This window comes from Amblyraja radiata, chromosome 29, assembly GCF_010909765.2.
Source record: "Amblyraja radiata isolate CabotCenter1 chromosome 29, sAmbRad1.1.pri, whole genome shotgun sequence".
NCBI lineage: Eukaryota > Metazoa > Chordata > Chondrichthyes > Rajiformes > Rajidae > Amblyraja > Amblyraja radiata.
This window is the reverse complement of record NC_045984.1, coordinates 27,704,280-27,725,820: the sequence shown is the minus strand read 5'-3', so window position 1 is coordinate 27,725,820 and position 21,541 is coordinate 27,704,280. Positions and strand designations below refer to the sequence as shown.

The 21,541-nt window shown below is 46.7% G+C and overlaps 1 protein-coding gene across 6 annotated transcripts in view; it reads left to right on the top strand.

Moving 5' to 3' along the window:
- The window catches only part of sin3b (SIN3 transcription regulator family member B), a 52,344-nt gene that overhangs the window by 10,818 nt on the left and 19,985 nt on the right, over window positions 1–21,541 (top strand). For 2 of the 6 annotated variants that reach the window (XM_033047024.1, XM_033047026.1), the window contains 9 exons: window positions 1,613–1,789; window positions 5,279–5,397; window positions 6,406–6,565; window positions 8,591–8,902; window positions 10,574–10,726; window positions 13,657–13,785; window positions 15,318–15,407; window positions 17,896–18,014; window positions 19,900–20,113. In XM_033047024.1, the coding sequence (XP_032902915.1) occupies window positions 1,613–1,789; window positions 5,279–5,397; window positions 6,406–6,565; window positions 8,591–8,902; window positions 10,574–10,726; window positions 13,657–13,785; window positions 15,318–15,407; window positions 17,896–18,014; window positions 19,900–20,113 (1,473 nt within the window). Of the gene's footprint in view, window positions 1–1,611; window positions 1,790–5,278; window positions 5,398–6,405; window positions 6,566–8,590; window positions 8,903–10,573; window positions 10,727–13,656; window positions 13,786–15,317; window positions 15,408–17,895; window positions 18,015–19,899; window positions 20,114–21,541 lie in introns of all 6 variants that reach the window. The other 4 variants (XM_033047025.1, XM_033047029.1, XM_033047028.1 and 1 more) reach the window with 4 other exon arrangements.

Sequence of the window (21,541 nt, the reverse complement as noted above, 5' to 3'; positions counted from 1 at the left end):
ATCGATGGAGAGAAGGAATTGGCGACGATTCGGGGCGAGACCCTTCTTCAGACTGATGCCAGGGATGGGGGAAACGTCGCCAATTCCTTCGCTCCATAGATGCTGCATCACCCGCTGAGTTACCACAGCATTTTGTGTCTACCTTCAAGGGACTGAGTAATGTCTCTCAGCCCCTGCAATGTATTCTGGAAGCCAATTTGTTCTCTCAATTTGTAATACTATTTCAGCAAATGTTCAAAGCACGATTTACTTCAGTGCGGACTGAAGTACTTATTTTAGGTCAGTTTGGTTCAGAAACCCACTGAGTCCGCACTGACCAACAATCACCCACACACTAGTTCGATCCTGAACACCAGTGTTCTATCCACTCAGTAGGGGGAAATTTACAGACGCCAATTAACCTACAAACCCGCACGTCTTTGGAATGTGGGTGGAAATCGGAGCACCCGGAGAAAACCCACGTGGTCACATGGAGAACGTGCAAACTCCACATAGATGGCACCCAGGGTCAGGATCGAATTCGGGTCTCTGGCGCTGTGAGGCAGCAGCTCCACCACTGTGCCGCCCACTTTTTAATTTTCCTTTTTCCTATCGTTGTTTTATGTGATCTCTTCCTCAACGCTTTATGGTACTCCTTCCCCTGAAGACCCCCTATCCGCTTTTGTCCTCGTGTTCAATTCACCCCCATCTCCCTCCCCTTCCCCACACCCACGCCGTTCCTCTGCCCCCCCCCCCCCACCCCCTCACTCTCCAACTCTGCTCCTCTGAGCCCACTGCTCCTCTGAGTCTTCCCTCCCATCCAATTTCCCGATCCTTGACCCTGCTCACAAACTCACCCCCCCCCCCCCGCATCTCTCATCCTCCAACCCCCACCCCCATCCCCTCACATCTTCCAACCGCCCCCACCCCCCTTCCTGTCCTCCCAACACGACCCCCTCTCACCTGTATCCACCTATCACTTGCCAGACTTTGTCCTACTCCCACCTCCAGCACTTTTCTGTGTAGTCTCTGTAGTAGACACTCTGTAGTAGTATGGGCCCGAGCTATGTCCGCCTCTAGTATCTGGGCACTCACATGGGCCCGAGCTATGCCCGCCTCTATATGGGCATTCACATAGGCCTGAGCTATGCCTGCCTCTATATCCTAGTCTCTGAAGTAGCTTTGAGAACAGAAAGGTCTTAAAAACAGCAATGTGAAAATAGTAGGCTAGCATTTTTAAGAATTATAATTATTTTAAGATACTGCTGATGTTTGGGAAGAAAACTGCGTTCTTTGAAACTTGCCATGGAATCTTTTGAATCCACTCTTTGGAAGACAGTATCATGACAATGGAAATCTGCTCCGAGTGTCATTGGGAGCACTATCCCAGAAGGTGTGTTCAGGTCTCTGGAGTGGGAATTGAACATGGCCATCTGGCTCAGAGGGAAGAGTATTATTACCCACAGAGGCATAGCAATGTTCTTCCCAGTGGAATAGGGTGAATACTTCCAACAGGCTGTGGTATAATGTTCCCAGTTCCTCTCCACTTCATCCCTGCTCCCCTACTCAGCTGCCGTTCCTCCCAATCAGCCACTCTGAACCAACGGCTCATTTTATGTCCTTTTGCTGCCAGATGCCTGGGGTGACCCAAGGCTTAGACTTGGAACCTCCACCGTCCCAGATACATCGGCACGGAGGGGAGATCATGGCCAAGATTCAGGCCCATCTTCAGCAGATGAACCATCAAATCCAGGCTCAGACCTTTGCAGTGCAGAAACAGGCACAGCAACAACAGTTCCAGAGGCTCAAGGTAAGAACGATCGGAAGAATCTGCTGTGCGCGGTTTTGACAGGTTGTATTCCAGCTGTCATATTGTATCCCAAACAGGCCGTTGGATCTAAATATGTTTTTTGAGTCATAGAGCATGGAGACGGACCCATCTGCCCAACTTGCACACACCTACCAATATGTCCCATCTACGCTAGTCCCACCTGCCTGTGTTTGGCCCATATCCCTCTAAACCTACCCATATACCTGTCTAAATGTTTCTTCAACATTACGATCGTTACTGCCTCGACTATCTCCTCTGGCAGCTCGTTCAATACACCTTCCACCATTTAAATCTTTACCCCCTCACCGTAAACCTACGTCCTCTGGTTCTCTATTCCCCATACTCTGGGAAAGAGACTATGTGCGGCTACCCAATCTATTCCTCTCATGATTTTATACACCTCCATAAGACCACCCCTCATCAGCCTAAGTTCCAGGGAATATGGTCCCAGCCTGCTTGACCACTCCCTATAGCTCAGGCCCCTGAATCCTGGCAACACCCTCGTAAATCTTTGCAACCTTTTCAGCTTGACAACATCTTTCTTATAACATGGTGCCCCAAACCCTATGTGTGGCCTCACCAATTGCAACATGACCCCCCCCTCAACTTTTCTACTCAATACTCTGACAAAGTGCCGAAAGCCTTTTTGACCACCCTTGTGCTACCTGTGCCGCCACTTTCAAGGAGCTATGCATCTGCACTCCTGGGTCCTTCTGCTCTGCAACACCTCACATTTCTCTGCATTAAATTCCGTTCACTATTCCTCAGCCCACCTGCCCAACTGATCAAGATCCTACCGTTTTGGCACCATTAATCGTACATCCACCTGGCGACGTGAGAAACTGCTCGGATGTTTCCTGTTCACGAAAAGAAAGCCCAAATTAATTTGGCTAATTACAATCGAGTCAACCTCCCATCGGTCATCAGATGAAAGATGTTGTCGACAGCACTGAGGAGCAATATTCACTCGACAATACTGATGACCAGGCACAAAGTGCTGGAATAACTCAGCCAGTCGGGCAGCATCTCTGGAGGATAAAGGATGGATGTGGTTTTTGGGCTGGAGCCCTTCTTCAGACTGAAAGTAGATGGGAGGGAACTGGAGGCGGGAAAATGCCAGAACAAATCAAAGATGACCATGGAAGGGTGGAGTCCATAATGGTTCATTGTTGGCTGGGGAAGAGGTGGTAATGAAGGGCTACAAGGATGCGATCAGTGGAACTGGAAGGACGACTAGCAGAGGGGGAGGGTGGGGGGGGGGGGGGGGGAATGTGAGGGTTACCGTAAACTAGGGAAATCAACGTTCATACCACTGGGTTGAAAGCTGCCCAAGTGAAATATGGGGTGCTGTTACACGGCTCAGTGTAATGTCACCTGTAGCCAGAGACTGCGTGCTGTGTGCTCCAGAATGTGTTCACACCAGTTCACTTCCGGGCATTTGCAACCTGAGGCTCCTTTAGTTACCATTGTCAGGACTAAGATAGAGCTTTAACATTTCTGTGCTCAATCAAACACAGAGGAGATGTTGTGTTCCAGACACTTTTAGTTTTTTGTCAGCAATTGTCCTTGTCCACTCCCCCTTGCTCATTGTAACTGAAGTTCTAGGAGTGAATCAAACTGGGACCGCACAGAGTCGGAGTAGGGGTAAGTACCAAGATGGAACCACATGGCCAGGGCAGCTGCACTGAAGGAGGGAATGGTTGTCCTGCCCTGTAGATAAACATTGATCTACCTGTGTCATTGTTAATTGATGTTGTTATAAATTGACGTGAATATTTCTCTGAAGTAGCCGCGTCCCCTGGGAGAGTCGGTGAGTAATCTGGTGAGCAATGTGCCGTTACTAGCACTGAGTACATAAGGGGAATTTTACTCATTTGTGCAAGTGCATTGCTTGCTGTAAGAAACCTTGCGATTACTGTTATAGCAAAAATTTAACAAGGATTGTAATCAATTTCAGTTCTGTTGTCAGAAGCTCCCTGGAGATGATATTTCCCGCGCCCTGTTCCCGTAGGATTTTAAACATTTTCATCAGTGTCAGAGTATATTCAAGTGAAGCAATGGTGCTCACCGCAGTTTATTCATACCTGTGTGAATGTGCTTGCCCACCCACCCTTTTGTACACACATTTGTGCATGCACTTTGGTGTCAGACGTTAGATATACGGTATGGAGACAGGCCCTTCAGCTCACCAAGTCCATGCCAACCAACGATCACCCCCATACACTAGCACTATCCTACACACCAGGGATATTTTTACAGTTTTTCCCGACCCCAATTAAGCTACAAACCTGCAGGTCTTTGGAGTCTGGGAGGAACCCGGAGCACCCGGAGAAAACCCACATGGTCACATGGAGAACATACAAACTATGTACAGAATGCACAGCTGTCAGGACTGAACCTGGGTCTCTGGTGCTGTAATGCAGCAACTCTAACACTGCGCCACCGTGCCGCCCCTATTCAGTGAAGGTTAGAAGTCTCCCACGTTGCCTGACAGGGTTTAATCCATATTCTTCTTCAGCACCCGTAGTCCGGATCGAACACGGGTCTCTGGCGATGTAAGGTGGGAACTCTACCGCTGCGCCACTGTGCTGTCAGACCTGTTTAGGGTGTTTTTTTAAACTTTTTAATAAACTGTTCATTCACGTGACCCTGATGGTAAGAAAAAAGCACCTGAATATGTTTTCAAGGCATGGTTTTGATACCTGCAACATCATGCCAGTACACCCTTAGATTACCAAACAATAGACAATAGGTGCAGGAGGAGGCCATTCGGCCCTTCGAGCCAGCACCGGCATTCACTGTGACCCTGGCTGATCATCCACAATCAGTACCCCGTTCCTGCCTTCTCCCCGTATCCCTTGACTCCGCTATTTTTAAGAGCTCTATCTAACTCTCTCTTGAAAGCATCCAGAGAATTGGCCTCCTTTGCCTTCTGCGGCAGAGAATTCCACAGATTCACAACTCTGAGTAATCTTGTGGGATTATCAATGCAACTGGTCTATAAAAAACAGTTAGAGGGGACACTCTGGACTGTTGTTCTATGACCACCTTGAAAATAGAAAATGTTATAAAAACATTCCTTTGACCAACTCCTTATTAATCGATTTTTTGTGTGTTATTTTTTGAAAATATTCACTTAATGATATCTCTCTGCCTCTCCCAGGAGCAGACTTCTGTATGATTACAATCTGCAGATCAATAATCCACAATAAGTTTTAATATCTAACCAAACCCTGTCCGTGTGTGACCCATATTGAAGTAATCTGTCATCGGGAATTGCTTTTCCAATGTCTGTGTCTTACTGCAGTGTGCACGTGTCTTACTGTAACATTTAAAGCTTAGTTTCAACCACTTTATGATGGGATGCATTTTCTAAGTCTGGCATTAGCGGGGGTTTGTATTGGGATAAGATGTTGTGCTTTGTTTTCTACAGAATAGTCCTGTTAATACAACCTCATACGTTATTAGTGTGCTTTTCAGGTTGAAGATGCCTTGTCATACCTGGACCAGGTTAAGATGCAGTTCGGGAACAACCCGGCCGTTTACAATGAGTTCCTTGACATCATGAAGGAATTTAAATCTCAAAGGTATGCAGGCAGCCTCAGTGCATTGCCACCTCAATCTGACGGGAACAATTCGTATCAACCCGCTATCCTGTCCGATTATTGTTCAAGCAGCCCGTTTGATGTGTTGGGAATTCGGGAGATTGGGAAACAGTTGCGACGTGACGTTATTGACTCAATTACTCTTATTATGCCGTCTGCGATGACGAAAAAGTGAATAAAGTTCTATCGGGAGTCGAGAACACAAAAACACTCGTGGGAGAGTCTAGGACCAGAGGGAACAGCCTCAGAATAAAAAGTTGTACCTTTGGAAAGGAGACAAGGAGGAATTTCTTTAGGCGGAGGATGGTGAATCTGTGGAATTCATTGCCACGGGCGGCTGTGGAGGGCGTCAATGGGTATTGGGAAGGAAAAATAGATCAGCCATGATTGAATGGCGATGTAGACTTGATGGGCTGAATGGCCCAAGCCTGCTCCTGTAACTTACGAACATAAGATATGGTCTGTGAATTTGAACTAGGCTGTTCTAGTTGATGTCAGAAAGCACAGCTTCACACAAATGGGGGAGCATCAGGAGTTCTGAATCCTCAGAAAGATGTGGGTTAAATGGAGCTTTCAGAACTGAGGTTGATAGCCTCTTGTGGTAGCTACCAGCTTCTTGCTTCTTGCTGGTAGCGATAGAATGCAAGCTAGAACATGGAAGGGAGACCAGGATCGGTTGAGAAGCCATTGCGTTATGAAGGAGGACCATGGGGCCAAAAGACCCCCTCATGCTACTGCATCACAAATATAAAGTCATTTCTCATCATCTTCCCAGCTTCCCAGTACCATGACTTCATTTCTCTCTCCAGTCTACTGAACAGTTCGATTGATCAGATAGGACTAGAGCCCCAAGTATTTAGTGTGGAGGAGCAACGCTGATCATGTAGGCAACCTGATGAATCTGTTGCTCTTTGACTGTTGAGGGGGTTTGTGGTTCTATAACATTTCTCAACGCTTTCACCACTAAATGTTTCTTATTCTGGATTGCAGCATCGACACACCTGGTGTAATTGACAGGGTTTCCCGGCTTTTCCAGGGACATCCCGACCTTATTCTGGGATTCAATGCCTTCCTGCCACCGGGATACAGAATAGAGATTCAGAAGAACAAGGCAGTGAGTGTCCATGGACCCACCCCGGCTGAGACTCAGGTGTGTACGTTGGTCATCGTCCACGGTCCCCAGTATGGCAGCAGAGCGTGCAGTGACGTCTGTGACCACAATCACATTTTCCCAATTCTTTAATGACATATCCTTTAAGAATATTTAAGTAAGCCATTTAGAACGGAGACGAGGAAACACTTTTTCTCACAGAGAGTGGTGAGTCTGTGGAATTCTCTGCCTCAGAGGGCGGCGGAGGCAGGTTCTCTGGATGCTTTCAAGAGAGAGCTAGATAGGGCTCTTAAAAATAGCGGAGTCAGGGGATATGGGGAGAAGGCAGGAACGGGGTACTGATTGGGGATGATCTGCCATGATCACATTGAATGGCGGGGCTGGCTCGAAGGGCCAAATGGCCTACTCCTGCACCTATTGTCTATTGTCTATTGTCTAAAACCCATTGTAAATAGGTATGGGAAGGAACCAAAGGGTTTTGCTTTTCACTGCTCGTCTTCTGCCAGGAGGTTTAGTTTAGTCGATTATTGTCATGTTTACCGAGGTACAGTGAACCAGAGGTACAGCGAAAAGGTTTTTGTAACGTGCCAACCAGTTGACTAAAAGACGACATAATTACAATCCAACCATCCCCAGTCTACAGACACAGGATAAAGGGTACAGCATTTAGTGCAAGATAAGGTCCATCAAATGTATTTCAAAGATCTCCAATGAGGTAGATGGTAGACACAAAATGCTGGAGTAACTCAGCGGGACAGGCAGCACTTCTGGGTAGAAGGAACTGGTGACATTTCGGGTTGAGACGTGTCGTCAGGATTCAGTGGAGAGGGAGACACAGAGATAAGGGAGCGTATGGTGTGAAAACAAGACAAAGGGGACGGAGATCAAGGGAAATGTAGAATAGATCATTGTTAGCTAGGAGAAGGTAACAACAAAGCAAACAGATAAAATGTAAACCAGGATAGTCAGACTGGTCGGATATCTGGGAAGGGGGGAGGGATGGAGAGAGAGAGGGAAAGCAAGGGTTACTTGAAGTTAGAGAAGTCAATATTCATACTGCTGGGGTGTAAGGTGCCCAAGTGAAATATGAGGTGTTGTTCCTCCAATTTGTGCTGGGCCTCACTCTGACAATGGAGGAGTTATGTCTACTTTGATGAGGTTGATTGGAGGTCAGGACCGCACTCCAGCAGGTGAGAGGAAGGTCAGTTGCCTGAAAACAGCTTGGAAGAAACTGTCCCTGAATCTGAAGTTGGGATTCTCTCACAGCAGAGTCACTATAAATGCCATGTTTCATCTCTAAATACTCTTGAGCTTAGTTTGACTAGAGATACAGCATGGAAACAGGCCCTTTGGCCCACGGAGTCTATGCCAACCGGCGATCACCTGTTCAGATTAGTTTCATGTTATCCCACTTTTGCATCCACTTCCTACACACTAGGAGCAATCTACAATTAACCTACAATCCCACACGTCTTTGGGATGTGGGAGGAAACTCGCTAAAATTTAGGAGATTGAGGGGGGATCTTATAGAAACTTACAAAATTCTTAAGGGGTTGGACAGGTAGATGCAGGAAGATTGTTCCCGATGTTGGGGAAGTCCAGAACAAGGGGTCACAGTTTAAGGATAAGGATAAGGGGGAAATCTTTTAGGACCGAGATGAGGAAAACATTTTTCACACAGAGAGTGGTGAATCTCTGGAATTCTCTGCCACATAAGGTAGTTGAGGCCAGTTCATTGGCTATATTTAAGAGGGAGTTAGATGTGGCCCTTGTGGCTAAAGGGATCAGGGGGTATGGAGAGAAGGCAGGTACAGGATACTGAGTTGGATGATCAGCCATGATCATATAGAATGGCGGTGCAGGATCGAAGAGCCGAATGGCCTACTCCTGCACCTATTTTCTATGTTTCATAGAGCATGCAAACTCCACACAGACCGAACCCAAGGCCAGGATCGAACTCGGGTCTCTGGCGCTGTGAGGCAGCAGCGTTACCAGCTCCACTGACCGCTGCGCCATCCCTTAATGGGCCCCCAAGCTCAGGCTGCCAATTGTTTTCATCCACAGGTGCTGTCGGAGGCAGCGCGTGAGCGTGCAGCTGCCGCGCCCACCAATGCTGCCGCCGCTCCAGTCTCCCGTGCCGACTCTGCCCCGGCCCAGAGCCCTCTGCTGTGTCACAAGGACGAGCACGTAGACCGCCGCCCGATCCGCGAGGACTTCACTCCACGTTTACTGGATCACCACGACGACATAACATCCAATGATCCGCATCCCGTGGAGTTCGACAACGCAATTAGTTACGTGAATAAAATCAAAAACCGTTACCTAGAACGCCCTGAGGTTTACAAATCCTTTCTGGAGATTCTGCACACCTATCAGGTAAAAACCGAGCTATCGAACTCTGGAATTCTGCAGTAGCAACCCGTATTTATATATGCCCTTAATATTAGTAAAACACTTAAAGCTCTTTACAAGAGAGTTTACAAACCATATTGTGACAAAATTCTTGATAGGAGTTTGCTGAATCTAAAGAGTGCCTTAAAGAAGGAAAAAGGCAAGGAGTTTGGGGCAGATCATTTTAGATTAGTTTAGAGATGCAGTGCGGAAAACAGGCCCTTCGGCCCACCGAGCCCGCACCGACCAGCAATCCTCGCACACTAACACTATCCTACACATACTGGGGACAATTTACAATTTTACCAATCCAATTAACCTACAAACCTGTACTTCTTTGGATAGTGGGAGGAAACCGGAGCACCCGGTGGCATAGCGGTAGCACCAGTGCCTTATAGCGCCAGAGGCCGGGGAACTTTGTCTCTACGGAGTTTGTACGTTCTCCCCGTGACCTGCGTGGGTTTTTTCCTGAGATCTTCGGTTTCCTCCCACACTCCGAAGACGTACAGGTTTGTAGGTTAATTGGCTTGGTACAGATGTAAAATTGTCCCTAGTGTGTGTAGGATAGTGTTAGTTTGCGGGGATCGCTGACCGGTGCGGACTCGGTGGGCCGAAGGGCCTATTTCCCCGCTGTGTCTCTAAATTAAACTAAAAGCTAAGATGCTGTCTGACCCGCTGAGTTAGCCCAGCTCTATGTCAATCTTCAATATACAATATGTGCAGGAGTAGGCCATTTGGCCCTTCGAGCCAGCACCACCATTCAAGATGATCATTGCTGATCATCCCCAATCCGTACCCTTTCAGCTTTTTTTTTAGTTGGTATGGACAAAATGGTACAAATGGCCTCCTCACTGTGCCATGAAAGTCAATGATATTACGAAGAAGACTGCTGCAGGGCCCTGGGTAATTAAAAGGTTTGATTATGTAAATATAGATACAAATCTTTCCTTTGCAGGGGCATCCAAAACTAGGGACGATAGGTGAGAGATGGTCGTGAATAAATCCAATAAAGATAGATATAATTTAGATATAATTTAGATAGATAGATATAATTTAATTGCCACACAACCAAGGTCGGTGGAATTTGGGTTGCCAGCAGCGGTACAGTAATAAAGAACACAACCACAATAAAAATTTGACACAAACATCCACCACAGCATTCATCACTGTGGTGGAAGGCACAGAGCTTGGCCAGTCCTCCTCCATTTCCCCCCCGTGGTCGGGACCTCCACCCTCCACAGCCGTTGCTGCGGGCGTCCAGATGGTAAGGGACAAAGTCAAGGTCAAGGTGAGTCCAGGATGTTCTTTACTGAGTGAGCAGTGTGAATGTGGAGCTTTAAGGGGGAAACTCTGTTAACATAAAGGAATGATAGAAATAGAAGGTTGTGTTGGTTGGGTGAGCTGCGGAGAAATGGTGAGATCTTGTGTGGTCGTAATCACAGCACTGTTGGACTGATTGGCCTGTAAGTGCTTTATACCGACTAATGCCGGAGAGATTTCCTCGTGCAGGGAATACACGCCGTACTCCAGAGACTTGAGCACTTCCCATGTTGATGGAGATGCTGCCTTCTGTGTTTCAGTCAGCACCGCTCTCAGTCAACAATGCTCCATGTTCCAACAATCACCCGGCCCCCCCCTCTCTCTCTCTCTTGCCAGAAGGAGCAGCTGATTGTGAAGGATACCAAGGGGAAACCTTACTGTGGCATGACGGAGGATGAAGTCTTCGCGAAGGTCGCCAATCTGTTCCGAGGCCAGGAAGATCTACTGACTGAGTTTGGCCAGTTTCTTCCAGATGCCAAACGATCTCTGGTACGTGACAATTCCCACTGCCTCTCCCCACCCACAGTTGAGACTTTTCCCAGACATTGGAGGGTCAGGAATCTCCCACATACGTTTGCCCTATGTGTGAGGTTCCAGGGTGAAATCAAAACACTTTTCTCGAATGACACAACGCCATTTCCATTTTGTCTCCAATTAACTGACAGTTTGTGTCGTTACCCTAATGTCAGAATCTCATTGTTCTGTCTCAGAGCCATAGACATAGAACACTCTTGACTCATTTGGTGTTGATTTTGTTGTTCGGTAATAGAAACATAGAAACATAGAAAATAGGTGCAGGAGTAGGCCATTCGGCCCTTCGAGCCTGCACCGCCATTCAATATGATCATGGCTGATCATCCAACTCAGTATCCTGTACCTACCTTCTCTCCATACCCCCTGATCCCTTTAGCCACAAGGACCACATCTAACTCCTTCTTAAATATAGCCAATGAACTGGCCTCAACTACCTTCTGTGGCAGAGAATTCAGAGATTCACCACTCTCTGTGTGAAAAATGTTTTTCTCATCTCGGTCCTAAAAGATTTCCCCCTTATCCTTAAACTGTGACCCCTTGTTCTGGACTTCCCCAATATCGGGAACAATCTTCCTGCATCTAGCCTGTCCAACCACTTAAGAATTTTGTAAGTTTCTATAAGATCCCCCCTCAATCTTCTAAATTCTAGCGAGTACAAGCCGAGTCTATCCAGTCTTTCTTCATATGAAAGTCCTGACATCCCAGGAATCAGTCTGGTAAGGAGCGCAGTTTCATTTTTGACTGGCCTGATTGCCCCGGGGGTGATTAGTATGGGTGTCAATGGTGATGGGGCGAAGGCAGGAGAATGGGGTTGAGAGGGAAAGATAGATCAGCCATGATTGAATGGCAGAGTAGACTCGATGAGCCAGATGGCCTAATTCTGCTCCTAGAACCTGTGAACGAATGAACTTATTTACTGTCTAGCTTCCTCTGCTTCATTGATTCAGAGTTGAACTTGGTGAATGGCTAATTCATCACCAATCAAGATATCGTACCGGTTCCTCTAATATTATTCCACAACCCGAAGAACTTAATCCGCACTCAAGGAGTTTGTATTATAAATCCGGGCTGGCCCTGCACTGCAGGACGAAGGGAATGCTGCATTCTTACACTTTTCAACAGAAATAATTGAATTTCATCTCAAATTTGTTCACCTTCAGTACTCATCTTCCAGATATGGGGATTATGCACTTCCCACTTGTGGAGGGAAAATGCACGAGGAAAGTATAGTAAATGATAGGTCCCTTGTGGACAATGATGTTGAGCGGCATCTTGTGGTGTAAGTCCATAGCTCCCTGAAGGTAGCAACACCAGTGCATAGGGTGGTAAAGAAGGTGTATGGAATGCTTGCTTTCATCCATCGGTCCACTGAGTGTAAATGTTGGCATGTCATTAGACCGTATGACATTGGAGCAGAATTAGGCTATTGTGCCCATCGAGTCTGCTCTGCCTTTCGATCATGGCTGACCTATTTTTCCCGCTCAACCCCATCGTCCTGCTTTCTCCCCATAACCTTTGGGCGCCCTTTCTAATCAAGAACCTATCAATCTCTGCTTAAAAAATACCCGATATCTTGCTATCCATCTTACCTCCATAGCTATCTGTGGCAATGAATTCCACAGATTCACCTCCCTCTGTTAAAGAAATTCCTCCTTCTCCATTCTCGTTGTAGTAGCTGTATAAAACTGTGGTCGGGCCACATTGGGAGTGTTGCGTGCAGTTCTGGTTACCACATTATAAGAATGATGTATGTGGAGGCTTTGGAACGCTAGCGGAAGAGGTTTGCCAAGATATTGACTGGATCGGAGTGTGATAACCATAAAGAGGTGGGACAAAGTTGGATTGTTACTTTGGAGTGTTGGAGGCTGAGAGGTGTTCTGAAGCATATAAAATTCACTGAGATAGTCGGCCTTTTGCCCCAGGATGGAAACGCCAAATACTGGAGGGCATAGATTTAAGATGAGGGGAAATGTTCGATGGAGATGTGTGAGGTATCTTTTCACGTGGAGAACGGAGATACCTGATTCACACTGCCGGGGGAGGTGGTGGAAGCAGATATCATAGCAGTATTTACAAGGCATTTAGACAGACCACATGAACAGACAGGGATTGGAGGTACATGAACCATGTTGGATAGCGAGGCTTGGATAGAGTGGATGTGGAGCGGATGTTTCCACTAGTGGGAGCACCTAGGTCGTAGCCTCAAAATTAAAGGACGTTCTTTTGGGAAGGAGGATAGGAGAAATGTATTTCGTCGGAGGGTGGTGAATCTGTGGAGGCCGTCAGTGGAATTTTTTTAGACAGATAGATAGATTCTTGATTAGTACGGGTATCCGAGGTTATGGTGAGAAGATTGTGGTTGGGAGGGAGAGATAGATCAGCTATGATTGAATGGTGGAGTAGACTTGATGGGCTGAATGACCAAATTCTACTCCTATCACTTATGACCTTATGATGTGCATGCAGATGGACTTAGTTAAATTGGCTTTGTGGTCAGTGCAGACATAGAATAGAATGTCTTTTATTGTCATTCAAACAGGTTTGAACGAAATTTCATTCCTGCAGTCATGACATTACAAAAAAAACCCGAGACCCACACTTAACGCAATTTACACAAACATCCATCACAGTGAATCTCCAACACCTCCTCACTGTGATGGAAGGCAAAAGTCTTATCCCTTCCCTTTGTTCTTCTCCCGCGGTCCAGTGAGCTAAAGGGGCCCGTTCTGTGTTCTATGTTGTACGATGTCAGCCTGTGAGTAATGGTAGAAAGAAGATGACATTCGCAAGTTTATGGTGTGTGCTTCACTCTTTGGTGCATATCCAGCTACTGTTCAAATCGCTGCCGCTTCTTTGAGATTTGAAGTCTCCATTTTAATTCCCAGTTCACTGGAAGCGCTGCGTCTGAAAGGGATGAGAATAGAATGGCCGACGACGACGACTGTTCAAAACACTCGCTAAGCAAGAAGCGTTTGCGGACCTCGCTGCTGCCCCAAGTGCTTCCTCCACTCAAGGTCAGCGCGTGAATATGTACTCCGTGAATATTGTGGTTAGGAATCACCCTGCCCATGTCCATCTTGATGGCTACCTGCAATTTAGGCTCTTGAACATGGTTCAGATTAGATTAGTTCTCACCGCTCGTCTGTGGGGCAACATCCTCTCAGCATCTAAATGACCAAGGTTGAAGACTACCTTTAAGGTGGGGTGATACGGGGCATTTCTGATTTTGTATCAGTTATGTTACTAACTGTTTAGTTTAGAGATACAGCGTGGAATCAGACCCTGCTGCCCACCAAGTCCACGCAGACCGTCGATCTACCATATAACCATATAACAATTACAGCACGGAAACAGGCCATCTCGACCCTTCTAGTCCGTGCCGAACACGTATCCTCCCCTTGTCCCATATACCTGCGCTCAGACCATAACCCTCCATTCCTTTCCCGTCCATATAACTATCCAATTTATTTTTAAATGATAAAAACGAACCTGCCTCCACTACCTTCACTGGAAGCTCATTCCACACAGCCACCACTCTCTGAGTAAAGAAGTTCCCCCTCATGTTACCCCTAAACTTCTGTCCCTTAATTCTCAAGTCATGTCCCCTTGTTTGAAGCTTCCCGACTCTCAGTGGGAAAAGCTTATCCACCGTTCGTGCTATTTCTATGCATCCACTCTTTAGACTTTAGAGATGCAGCGAGCCAAACAGATCGTTTGGTTTACAGAATCCGCACCGACCAGCGGTCGCTTGCACTATCCTACACACTAGGGACAATTTGCAAATGGATAGAAGCCTACAAAGTACAAACCTGTATATCTCTACAATGTGGAAGGAAATCTGAGCACTCAGATCGAGCCTGGGTCCCTGGCGATGTAAGGCAGCAACTTTACCGCTGCGCCACCCTCCCTACTCGCGCAAGTCACAGAACCTGGAGGGAAACATAGAAAATAGGTGCAGGAGTAGAGGCCATTCGGCCCTTCGAGCCTGCACCGCCATTCAATATGATCATGGCTGATCATCCAACTCAGTATCCTGTACCTGCCGTCTCTCCATTACCCCTGATCCCTTTAGCCACAAGGGCCACATCTAACTCCCTCTTAAATATAGCCAATGAACTGGCCTCAACTACCTTCTGTGGCAGAGAGTTCCAGAGATTCACCGCTCTCTGCGTGAAAAATGTTTTTCTCATCTCGGTCCTAAAGGATTTCCCCTTTATCCTTAAACTGTGACCCCTTGTCCTGGACTTCGCCAACATCGGGAACAATCTTCCTGCATCTAGCCTGTCCAACTCCCTAAGAATTTTGTAAGTTTCTATAAGATCCCTCGCAGGCGTGGGTAGAACATGCAAACTCCCATGTAGACAGCACCTGAGGTCAGAATAGACCACGGGTCTCTGGCGTTGTGAGGCAGAAGCGCTACCAGCTGTGCCACCACTAAACCATCATTCACCGCTCAGTCTGGGGCAGTGATTGTCGTCTGGTGCAACTCTTACACCGTTTTTGTCTTTTCTGCTCACTGCTCCAAATTGATTGAAATGTTTTTCAGAAAAAGCTGAAGTTATCCAGTGTGAAGGATCGGTCATTAGCCTCAGCGGGCAAGCACGGCACCTTGCGAGAGTTCAGCTTCTTCGACAGAGTGAGTTTGCCAACTTTGTGTTGGCATTGGCTGGCATTCTGATTTATTTCTGACGTGAGGCAGGAACAGGGCGACCTGAAACATTCCGGGCTCCTTGAAAGTGGCGAGAGGCGTTGAGGATTCTTTTCACAAAGAACCCTCTGGATTCTGGACCGTATTAATAGGGAAAGGGGCTCTGAACTGTTGAAAAACACCCGTTTAGACTTGAATTGAAATATTGCTTCCAGTTCTGGCTAGTTTACTTTACAGATAAACTAACCTCGTAGAGAGTAAATTTATCTCTCATTTAACATTTAGAATGTTAGTAGGAATCAGTTGTCAGATCCAGAAAAATGCATCCAAACTTGTCAAAGGAAGCAAGGGGAGAGATGGTGGAAGCTCGAACAAACATTTTCCAATCCTCTGGCATGTGTAGTTTGAGTTTATTTTATTGTCACATGAAAGACTTTTGTGGCGTGCTGTCCAGGACTGGTTAGTGGGTGCCGGAGGACTGGAGAGTAAGTGATAAACAGAACTTGCGTGTATTTAACTTCTGAGGTTTTACAAATCCATCGTCACCCCCCCTCTAGTACTGTATTCCTGATGAGACTCCTCTGTGGTGCAGCTTGGCAGAAGCACTGATGTGAGCATTGTCCAACATGACTCCGCACCCTGCATCTGTCCCTACTCACATCCTTTAGTCTGTGCAGCCACTAATATGGTTCACATTATGCTTAGGGTAACATTTCTGACAGGAATCTTTTGAATTTGTTGGTGGGACTATTTACACTATAAAAGCTTTATAGAGCAATACCCAACTCTCCATAGGTGACCATTTCAGTGTGTATGTGTATTTGGAGTCTGTTATACAGTTTGGAAAAAGGCCCAGCTTGCCCACGCCTACCAACGTGCCCTGTGACACCTTGTTGCGTTTGGCCCATATCCCTCTAAACCTGTTCTATCCATGTACCCGTCTAAATGTTTCTAAAATGTTGCGATAGTCCTTACCTCAGCTATTCCCTCCAGCAGCACGTTCCATACACCCACCACCCTTTGTGTAAAAAAAAGTTACCAGCAGGCTCCTATTAAATCTTCCCCCCCTCCCTCCCCACCTTAAATATATGCCCTCTGGTTCTCGATTCCTCTTTGGTGGAACAGATACCCCACTTCTCAACCTCTTTAACCTTGTTCAACATTGCAATCCTTGGGATTGTTTCTGGGATCTAACTGTCAGGGGCCACGCATTCAGGGTTGCTCCCATCTCACTGTTGCCCCTTTCAATCTGAAACAAAATTGTAACAAGACTACGGTTTGATTTCAAGGCCTTGTGTCTTCTGTTGCCATGGCAGCAGGCCAGCATAAAGCGCCGTCAAGTTTGCTGAACAATATGTGAACATTTTATTTTGTGGCTATTTATGGAATGGATCTTCCTTGAATATGAAGAAATTATGTTTTTATAATAGTGAAAGGGGATAAACAGATCAAAAAGGGATAAATGAAAAAGTGATCACAGATCAATTAGTGTCATGATTTAGTTTATAGAGATTTTTGGAAAATATTCTTATATTTCACCCGAATGGAAACAGATTAACAAATAGAAATGTGAAATAAGAAAAGATTAGGGATTGAGATCTCTTTGAATGTCTTTCAAAGAGCCAGCACCAGCTTGATTGCCTGAATGACGGGCCCCAGGTTTGGGAGATTATCTCTTTCCAGTCACTTGTTATTATTATCTCATGCTAGTCACAGCTTATTATTGTCATATGTCATGAGATATGGTGGAAAAACTCAGCGTCATGTTCAGTTTAAGCAGATCATACCATAAATAGGTAGGTGGGTAGGTAGCTACGTAGATACATACATACATACGTATTTACATCCATACATACATATTTATTTATTCATACATACATACACACACCAAGGTTGTACAACAGAGAAAAAAAAGGTTGTAGTAAACAATGTTACATAAAACACAATGTAGTATATAGTATTCTACTATTTAGTACATTTTGGGCAGAGAGCGGTATTATTGCCTTGTCATAGCGTTTGCAAAAAGGCCCAGCGGCCCAGTTTATGGAAAGAGCCGCTAGTTGAGGCAGGTACTATAGCAACATTTAAAAGACATTGGGCAGGTACATGGATGGGGAAGGTTTAGAGTGATATGGGCTAAACATGGGCAGGTGGGAGTTAAGCTGATGGGGCATACTGGTTAGCACGGGCAAGTTGGGCCGAAGGGCCTGTTTCAGTACTGTATGGTGTCATACACCTCTGCACAGAATAGCGCCGAGCTATTTGCCGAGACACCACCTCAAGATCTTTGCTCTTTGCTCTGTCCGGTAGATTTACCTGACATCAGTTGAATGCAGAAAATTCTATGTGGAGTGATGTTCGATGACAAGTGTGTGACTCTGATTACTCCCCCCCTTCCTCAACCCCCATCCCCACCCACTGATCACCACCCCGTCCTCGACACCCACCCCGACCCACCCAACTCCGGCTTCCCCAGGTGCGTCGGATTCTGAAGAGCCAGGAGGTGTACGAGAATTTCTTGCGCTGCATTGCCCTGTTCAACCAGGAGGTGGTGTCAGGCTCTGAGCTCTTGCAGCTGGTCACTCCATTCCTGGGGTAAGTCTATGCATCTTTATTCTTTACTATAGAGATACAGCGCGGACGGAAACAGGCCCTTCGGCCCACCGAGTCCACAGTAGGGACAATTTACAATTTTAGCTAATCCAATTATCCCACAAAGCTGTACCTCTTTGGAATGTGGGAGAAAACCGGAGAGAACGCACGCGGTCACAGGGAGAACGTACAAACTCCGTACAGACAGCACCTGCAATTCAGTAAAACCTGTAGTCAGGATCAAATCCCAGTCTCTGGCGCTGTTAGGCAGCAACTCTACCGCTGCGCCCCTGTTAATTGAAGGTTTGAAGCCTCCCACGTTACCTGACAGGGTTTGATCTGTATTCTTCTTCTGACTTCAGCAAAACACTGTCACGGGTTTTTTTTTTTGCTGCCTCGTCTGTGTGGTTTGCTGATATAAGACATTTTTTAAGGAAGACATTTTCCAATATTGCCACTGCAGTGAGCCCAGTTGTACGCTATTTTTAATCGCATGGTTGGTGTCCAAATTTTAAATTTCAAGTGTGAGATTTCTGAGGTTAGACAGACCAAGATGGAAGAAATGAGTTTCGGCGATTTAAAGAATTGTCACGTGTACCTAGATACGGTGAAATTCATTGTTTTGCATACAATTCAGTAAAATCTCACCATACATAAGCACAATCTCAAATAAGTGCAAAAGTGTAAGGATTCTAGTGTAAGAATGATAGACTTCACCCGGGGAGTACACAAAGAGTCGCCAAGTTTCTGGTGCCATCTTGTGCCCTTGAAGTTTTGAGGTCTTAAATATATTGAGTATTATCTTGGTCTTCAAGGTTTGTTGTCCTGGCGTTGGCACTAGGTCGGTGTTGCAGGCCCACTCCACCGACACCTCATAGAAACATAGAAAATAGGTGCAGAGGTAGGCCATTCGGCCCTTCGAGCCTGCACTGCCATTCAATATGATAATGGCTGATTGGCCAACTCAGTATCCTGTACCTGCCTTCTCTCCATACCCCCTGATCCCTTTAGCCACAAGGGCCACATCTAACTCCCTCTTAAATATAGCCAATGAACTGGCCTCAACTACTTTCTGTGGCAGAGAATTCCACAGATTCACCACTCTCTGTGTGAATTTCTTTTTTCTCATCTCGGTCCTAAAAGACTTCCCCCTTATCCTTAAACTGTGACCCCTTGTTCTGGACTTCCCCAACATCAGGAACAATCTTCCTGCATCTAGCCTGTCCAACCCCGTAAGAATGTTGTAAGTTTCTATAAGATCCCCCCTCAATCTTCTAAATTCCAGCGAGTACCTTGCCCCATGAACCGCTGCTCTGCCTCCGTGTGGCGGGGGCGCTTCCCGCGGCTGAACCCCCAGAGCGCCTTTGAGGACGTGGAAGGCGGGTTCGGGGGTCCAGGTATTGGTGACCTGCACCAGCACCGACCGATCCTCTTCTCCGATAGATAGATAGATTCTTGATTAGTACAGGTGTCAGAGGTTATGGGAGGAAGGCAGGAGAATGGGGTTAGGAGGGAGAGAAAGATCAGCCATGATTAAATGGCGGAGTAGACTTGATGGGCCGAATAGCCTAATTCTACTATTCCTTATTATTACCATCTCTGTTTTCTGCCGATGCCATCTTTGTTTTCTATTGGGTTTGAGTCCTTTCAACGGTTAATTCATTTTAATTCAGTTTGCAAGATGTATATTTTGTGCGGAAGAAGGGAATTTAGGATTTTATGTTGCAGTTGCTTTGACTGATAATGTATGTAATCCCCTTCTGCAGATGTGTACTGGTGGCTGTTTCATGTATTGGGTCAACTTTTACAATGCGTGTCGTTTTGTTTTGCTTCCTGCACCCCCTCTCTCCCGGCTGCTCCTCGGACCCCCTCTGCTCTGCTCCGAAAGCAGGAAGTTTCCGGAACTCTTTGCACGCTTCAAGTCGTTCTTGGGCCAGAAGGAGCTGTCACTCACACAGCCGCTGCAGAGGGATCGGCCGGTGGATGGGATCGCCCGGGAGATCGACTATGCGTCATGCAAGAGATTGGGCTCCAGCTACCGAGCTCTGCCTAAAACCTACCAGCAGCCCAAGTGCACGGGGCGTACGGCCGTCTGCAAGGAGGTAGGGACAGTTCCAGAGTAAGGTGCAAACTGGGTGATATCACTGCATCAGGCTGGAGTTAACTCAGAATACGTGAGGTACATGGTGATGGATGGAAAGACGCCAGGGAATTCTTGTAATATTTTCATTTTTACATAAGTTCTTGGAGCAGAATTAGGCCATTCGGCCCATCAAGTCCACTCTACCATTCAATCATGGCTGATTTATTTTCCCCTCTCAACTCCATTCTCCTGTCTTCTCCCCATAACCCCTGACACTCTTACGAATCAAGAATGTGTCAATCTCCGTCTTAAAAGCATCCATTGACAGCAGTGTGTGGCAATGAATTCCACAGATTCACCACCCTCTGACTAAAGAAATTCCTCCTCATCTCCTTTCTAAAGGTACATCCTATTCTGAGGTTACTTGAAGTTAGAGAAGTCGATGTTCATACTGCTGGGGTGTAAGCTGCCCGAGCAAAATATGAGGTGCTGTTCCTCCAATTTGCCCTGGGCCTCACTTAGACAATGGAGGAGGCCCAGGACAGAAAGGTCAGATTGGGAATGGGAGGGGGAGTTAAAGTGCTGATCAACCGGGAGATCAGGTAGGTTTAGGCGGACTAAGCGGAGGTGTTCAGCGAAATGATCACCGAGCCTGCGCTTGGTCTCGCCAACATACAGGAGTCCACACCTGGAACAGCAGATACTGTAGATGAGGTTGGAGGAGGTGCAAGTGAACCTCTGCCTCACCTGATAAGACTGTCGAGGTCCTTGGACGGAGTCGAGGGGGGGGAGGTATATGGACAAGTGTTGCATCTCCTGCAGTTGCATGGGGAAAGTACTTGGGGAGGGGGTGGTTTGGTTGGGAAGGGACGAGTTGACCAGGGAGTTGCGGAGGGTATGGTCTCAGTGCAAAGGGGTGGAGATGGGAAGATTTGGCCAATAGTGGTATCCCGTTGGAGGTGGCGAAAATGTTGGAGGATTATATGCTGTATGCGACGTCTGATGGGGTGGAAGATGAGGACAAGGGGGACTCTGTCCTTGTTATGAATAGGGGAGGGGGAGTAAGAGCAGAGCTGCGGGATATCGAGGAGACCCTAGTGAGAGCCTCATCTATAATGGAGGAGGGGAACCCCCGTTCCCTAAAGAATGAGGACATATCTGGTAACTTGGTATGGAACACCTCATCCTGGTGGCAGATGCGCTGTAGACAGAGGAATTGGGAGTAGGGGCTGATCGTCCTCTATCAATAACCCGTGCCTGCCTTCTCCCCATATCCCTTGACTCCACTAGCCCCTATAGCTCTATCTAACTCTCTCTTTAATCCATCCAGTGACTTGGCCTCCACTGCCCTCTGTGGCAGGGAATTCCATAAATTCACAACTCTCTGGGTGAAAAAGTTTTTTCTCACCTCAGTCTTAAATGACCTTCCCTTTATTCTAAGACTGTG